This window comes from Triticum dicoccoides, chromosome 6A (genome assembly GCF_002162155.2).
Source record: "Triticum dicoccoides isolate Atlit2015 ecotype Zavitan chromosome 6A, WEW_v2.0, whole genome shotgun sequence".
NCBI classification, from domain to species: domain Eukaryota; kingdom Viridiplantae; phylum Streptophyta; class Magnoliopsida; order Poales; family Poaceae; genus Triticum; species Triticum dicoccoides.
Window position 1 is genome coordinate 518,378,827 of NC_041390.1, and position 5,493 is coordinate 518,384,319.

Consider the following 5,493-nt stretch of genomic DNA (forward strand, 5'->3'; position numbering starts at 1 on the left):
ATATATATATAGGACAAATTTTTCCTACACCCGGGTGTAGTTACTCCCACTTTTGTTTCATACGTTCTAGGTAGTATCTATCATATCGGAGAGTATGTACGCGTAGTATGTAGTATGTAAGAATGTTTAGGTAGTATATATACTATTTTTTATGTAGTATGTAGTATATTTTGAGCATACTCCTTTTTACGTACAAATATGTACGTATTTCACAAATATTATAAAAACATGGGCTCACATGCAATTTTTTCACATAATTCGCTTTGGAGTATCTTAGATATAGTATATGAGCATACTAAAAGTAATAAAGTAGAGTATATACTACCACATGGTAGTATATGAGAAATGGGTGTAACTACACCCGGTAGTAGGATGCATTTTCCCTATATATATATATATATATATATATATATATATATATATATATATATATCTGTGTGTGATGATAAATAATTATTGGATCATTTATCTGTTCATTGTGCACTGGCCAAACATGCCATGTGTGGATCAATTGCTTCTTCTCTACAATGTGGCAAAATATGTTTGGTGGAAGATGTGTTTTTTCAAATTCCTGCAATCCAAAGAGGCTCTAAATTTGTCCGTTGTGAGTAGAAATTAAGTTGATGCAAGGTAGTATATGCTCTGGTAGATTTGGAAAATCAGAGACGCAGCACCAGCTTTCAGTTGTGTACAAACATACTTCCGTTGTTATTTCATGTTTAATTTTTCTTCGCCTATATATACTACAACAGCAAATATAGTTCCCACGTTTCAGTAATCAGTTCCGTCTTCACGCTAACGAACAAAATGATTGGACAAGGTTTGAACGTGGAGGACAGCACGTAGCCCCAAGTGCTTCAGGTATATATACTGTCACCTGGTCAGATTTGTTTTTCTACATGTGTGCACTGCACCACTGTTTCGGCACCCTCTAGCGGGAAAATGAAACCGATAATCCGTTTCCAGAGTCCAGACCTAATCATTCAAGCGGTCGTTCAAGGCCAGCTTGAAAGTAAAATAGTTTCACAAAAGGTGATGAGAAGTAGAAAGTCTTCTAAAGTAAAACTGTTTTTCTTCTGTGTGCATATCCAACAAAACCCCAAGATTTGGTTTATTTCTTGGTTCCCTTCTTGTCTACACGATCTCACGGTTCAAGTGGAAATCGCAGCATCAACTCGTTTTGAACGCAGTGCACTGTGCCGGACAAGTGGCCATGCATCGTACTCCACCCCAGTACCATGAGAGAGAGAGAGAGAGAAGATGCTTGACTTGACCAGAGAAAGAAGGCAGGTGAACAGGCGATGGCTTGGCATCTGCGTCTTCAAGGGCAAAAGGTGCAAAAGCTCTGAGCAAGTTCCAAAGCCGAGGAGAGAGATATAGAGAATGCCTCCCTTCCCAGAAATTATGCAAAAGGGAAAGCTTCCTCCTCTTTTTTCCATTTCAGGGTCTGTCTGGGCTGGAGCCCCTGTTCCAGAAATTGTACTTGGGAGGATCCAGTACAAAAGCACGAGGTGAGAATCTCATCTCGCGCGCAGTGTGAATTTCGGGCTTGGCGTCTTCCCCTCCCTCTCTACTGCAGATTCAATAAATGATCGGTACAGTAGCATCGCTGCCACTGCCACTTTCTCATCTATGCTTTGCTACCTACACGTACTAATGTATAGCCTTCTGTGGCTGTGCATATGAAAGGCCAAATTGACTGAGCACTGGAGTGTCAGCTGCTCAGCTGAGCCCCCAGAAGGCAGAAGCCATTGAAGACTGCATGCAGGTGAAACAAATAGAGAGGGACAGAAGGCTTTTGGCCTGAGCTAGGAGGGGGCGTATGCAGCAAAAACTGAGTACTACCTCCACCATCAGGCTGGTCATAGTGGGGAGTAACTTATACTAGTGTCATGCATATAACACTAGTCTAAGATACTCCCTCCGTTTTAATTTACTCTGCATATTAGAGTTGACTGAAGTCAAATTTAGTAAAGTTTGACCAAATTTATAGAAAATAATATAGTCATTTATCATAATAAATCTATATAATGTGAAAGTACATTTAATAATAAATCTAATGTTGTTGATTTGTTATTGTATATCTTAATATTTTTTATATAAACTTGATCAAAGTTTGTAAAGCTTGACTTTAACCAAAGCTAATATGCGAACTAAATAAAAACGGAGGGAGTACTATCTTCATAGTGCAAAGTAAGGCCTCCTTTGGTTTAGAGGAATTTCATAGGAATTCTAGAGGATAGGATTCTTATAATTTTTTTTCCTTTAGAGCCCTTCGGTTCATAGGAATGGATTCCTATTCCTACATAGGATTGATTCCTATCCTCCACATTTCATAGGAAAATAAAAAAGAGCCTAGACTCAATGGAAAAATTTCTTTGGTGTCAACCAAATGACATCTTCTTTCCTATTCCTACTCATAGGATTTGAGATACATGTCATCTCATTTCCTACAAGATTCATATTCCTATGATAATCCTATCCTATGAACCAAAGGAGGCCTAACATAGTACTAGTGTCATAGATGACTTCATTTATTAGCTTGTAAACTCATCTTGTATTGGGAAGCGTTATGTTACAGTAACATATTATGTTACTATTTCTCATTAACTACTTGCCACATAAGCAAAATTTTCTTGAAATGCGCTATGTTACTAGCTAAGTTACTCCCACTATGACTAGCCTCATGTGGCTCCTCATAGGAAGAAGAGCTTAATTCATGGACCGAGACATGCTAGTTTGCATATACTCCTACCAGTACTGTACAATTTATATCTTGATGTAAAGCACAGTGTTCCAAACACATGCACGCTTTAGACCAAGCTAGGGCTTACAAATTTTGACCAGCACGGGAACCCATCGATTCAAGAATTGACCGTAGATGTGCAATTTATATGTCATGGAATGCATGTGAAACGCTGGAAGCAACCGTGCATGCATGCATGCATGAAGTTTGCCATGGAAACGAAAGGGGAGCAAAAGTTTCAAGGAACATCATTCTACAGCAAGATACATCCAGATCATAGAACAGAACATTACAAACGAAAACGAAGAGGAAGGGAAAGAAAAACACTCGTTGTTGCCAGAAAAACAAAACATTGGATCTCACTGACCTTTCAACTTATTGAGAATTTGATCTTGGACCAACTGTTTCTTGTCCCTTGAATGATCAGCTTCCTACTAGCTCCCTGAACATAGTATACCTCTCATGATCTCCAATAGATCTCCCTCCTGTATACCCAATCTTTGCAACGCATGCATGCGTGTAAATAGCACCAAGATCACAAGGTCAGCCCAATGAACAATCCAGCAATGCATAAGCTCTCCATCTGTACTGGATATCAATAGCTTCTCCGCCACTTCAAACTTCTGTGATGTCTTCGTCATGTGAGTGTAGAACTGTGGATTGCAGTTGCACTGCCTAGACATGCATCAGAACGGTGGCCTGACTCCGCCACCGCCGCCACCCCAGGCTCCAAAGTTATCTCCGGGAAGCTGGTAGTTCCCCACATTCCCGCCGGCAAGGTTGTAGAGCGACATGCCGCCAGCATCGCCTCCGGTCACGCCGGAGGACTGCGATGCCGCCGGCTGCTGCCCTGGTGGCCCGCCTGACTGTGCCACTTGATCTTGCGCTTCCGCTCCAGCGGCGGCGGCTGCCACCTCCTCTTCCTCCCCCTCCAGCGGGAGCCGCTCGTACACGGCGTTCGAGAACGACGCGGCCATCAGGACGACGGGCCCCGCGGCGACCAGAGTTCCCACCACGCTACCGCCGATCACCTGGCCCTGCCCGCCGGAGAGGAACACGGTGAGGCCACTGGCGCCAGGGGGCGCGGGCGGCGGCAGCACCGTGCCGGTGAGCGAGAGGATCTCGAACCGGCCCCGGAGCGTGGCCACCACGCTGCCCGGGGGCGACGCACCCGGCTGGCGGAGCGCCACGTTGACGACGGCGCCGCCGCCGCTCAGCACACAGACGCCACGGCCGCGGCGGCGCGCGTACTCGGAGACGCAGTCGACGATATCGGCCCCCGCGGAGACCTCGAGGACGTGCGAGTGCAGCGCGTTGGGGCTGTCGCGCGTCACGATGATGGGCGGCTTGGGCTTGTTCTTGGACCCCGCGGGTCGGCCGCGCGGACGGCGGGTGGGCCCGCCCGAGCCGCCGCTGCCGCCTCCTCCGCTGCTACCGTCGACCGGGACCATGGCAGACGACGACGGCTGGTCAGCGCCAGCGCCGCCGCCGCTCCCGCCGGCGTCCGCGTCGCCCACGGGGGTCTTGTCGGGCGACGACATCTTGGAGTGCTCCATCTTGACGTGGGAGTTGGGCGAGAGCGGCGAGGGCTGCTGCTGCTGCTGCGGGCGGAGCAGGTGGTGGAAGTAGCGCGAGCTGCCGGCGCCCGGGCTGCCCCCGCCAGGGTCCATCCCGGCCATGGCCGCTTCATCTGGCCGCTCCCACCACTTGCCGGCCGCCAGCTTTGCCGTCGATCGGTCGCCCTCCACACCTCCTTCTCTTCAGCGCTAGCTCCACCGCCACTACACCGATTACCCACAGCAGACTAATTAGTTCGCATGCGGCAGTGCAGCACAGCTACGAAAGGAGAGAAGCAAGCAACACGAAATGGAAGATCTTATATCCATGGGGGGCTACTCTTTCTTTTCTTTCTATCCTGGCGGCGTCGTCAACTTGACGACTTGCCTAGACTCTAGAGCTGCTCTAAGCAATGATGCACTCTAGCTAGCTAGTAAAGCAAGCTCGCGAGCTCATGTTCCTTACCTCCAGCACAAGCTTCCCCCCGACGGCGGCGGCGCTTTGCGGCAGAGACGCGCCTCCCCCTCCACCAAGCGCGCTTTCCCGGCCCGTGAGCTAGCGCGCAGCCAGCTGCCCGGGCAAGAGCAAGACGGATCGGTCGAGGTCTCCACACGTACTAAGAGGGAGCGCAGGATCGAGAAGAGGCCGGACGTGGCGGCGAGGGATGGAGGGAGCGGCGAATTAAAGGCGGGCTGGGAGGAAGAAGGGGGGACGGCGAGGGATGGGATGGCGCTGCTGATAAGGCCCGACCTCGCAGTCTCGCTATCTCATCTATGTAGTAGTACGAGCATGATGGCTCCCGATTCCGAGAAGTCCCACCGCACCCCCCACCAACTCCGTTTTTACTCGCTCCAGGTCGGGCCGGGGAAGCGATGGCCCGCGCAATCCCAAAGCGACGCGCCCCGATCGAGCCCGGCCGTGGACTCGTTTGTCGCGTTAGTTGGACCGGCCGGCCGGCCAGGACACGGGCGCCCGCGCGGGGGACCCTAGGCTGCGTCTAGAGCCACAACGGCGCAGGCCAGCCCGAGCGCGCGCGCGCGCGGACACGTACCGCGCGTACGTGCCGCCCTAGCGCACGCGCTAGCTAGCTCCAGTGCGCGCCTGCCGATGCCGTTGTGACCGCAGCGCAGAGTCTGGTGGACAGTAGGCAGACAAGGCTAAATGAAGGCGTGAGCTAGCATAGGGGGCGC

At 50.0% G+C, this 5,493-nt stretch overlaps 1 protein-coding gene across 1 annotated transcript; it reads right to left on the reverse strand.

The window, feature by feature from the left end:
• Nucleotides 1-2,863: 2,863 nt before the first annotated feature.
• LOC119317634 (AT-hook motif nuclear-localized protein 25-like) lies at nt 2,864-5,226 on the reverse strand. Its single transcript, XM_037592117.1, has 2 exons — nt 4,769-5,226; nt 2,864-4,527 (listed from the first exon to the last, which is right to left on the reverse strand). The coding sequence occupies exon 2, from the start codon at nt 4,423-4,425 to the stop codon at nt 3,433-3,435; it is 993 nt and encodes a 330-aa protein (XP_037448014.1). The 5' UTR covers nt 4,426-4,527; nt 4,769-5,226; the 3' UTR covers nt 2,864-3,432.
• Nucleotides 5,227-5,493: the final 267 nt, after the last annotated feature.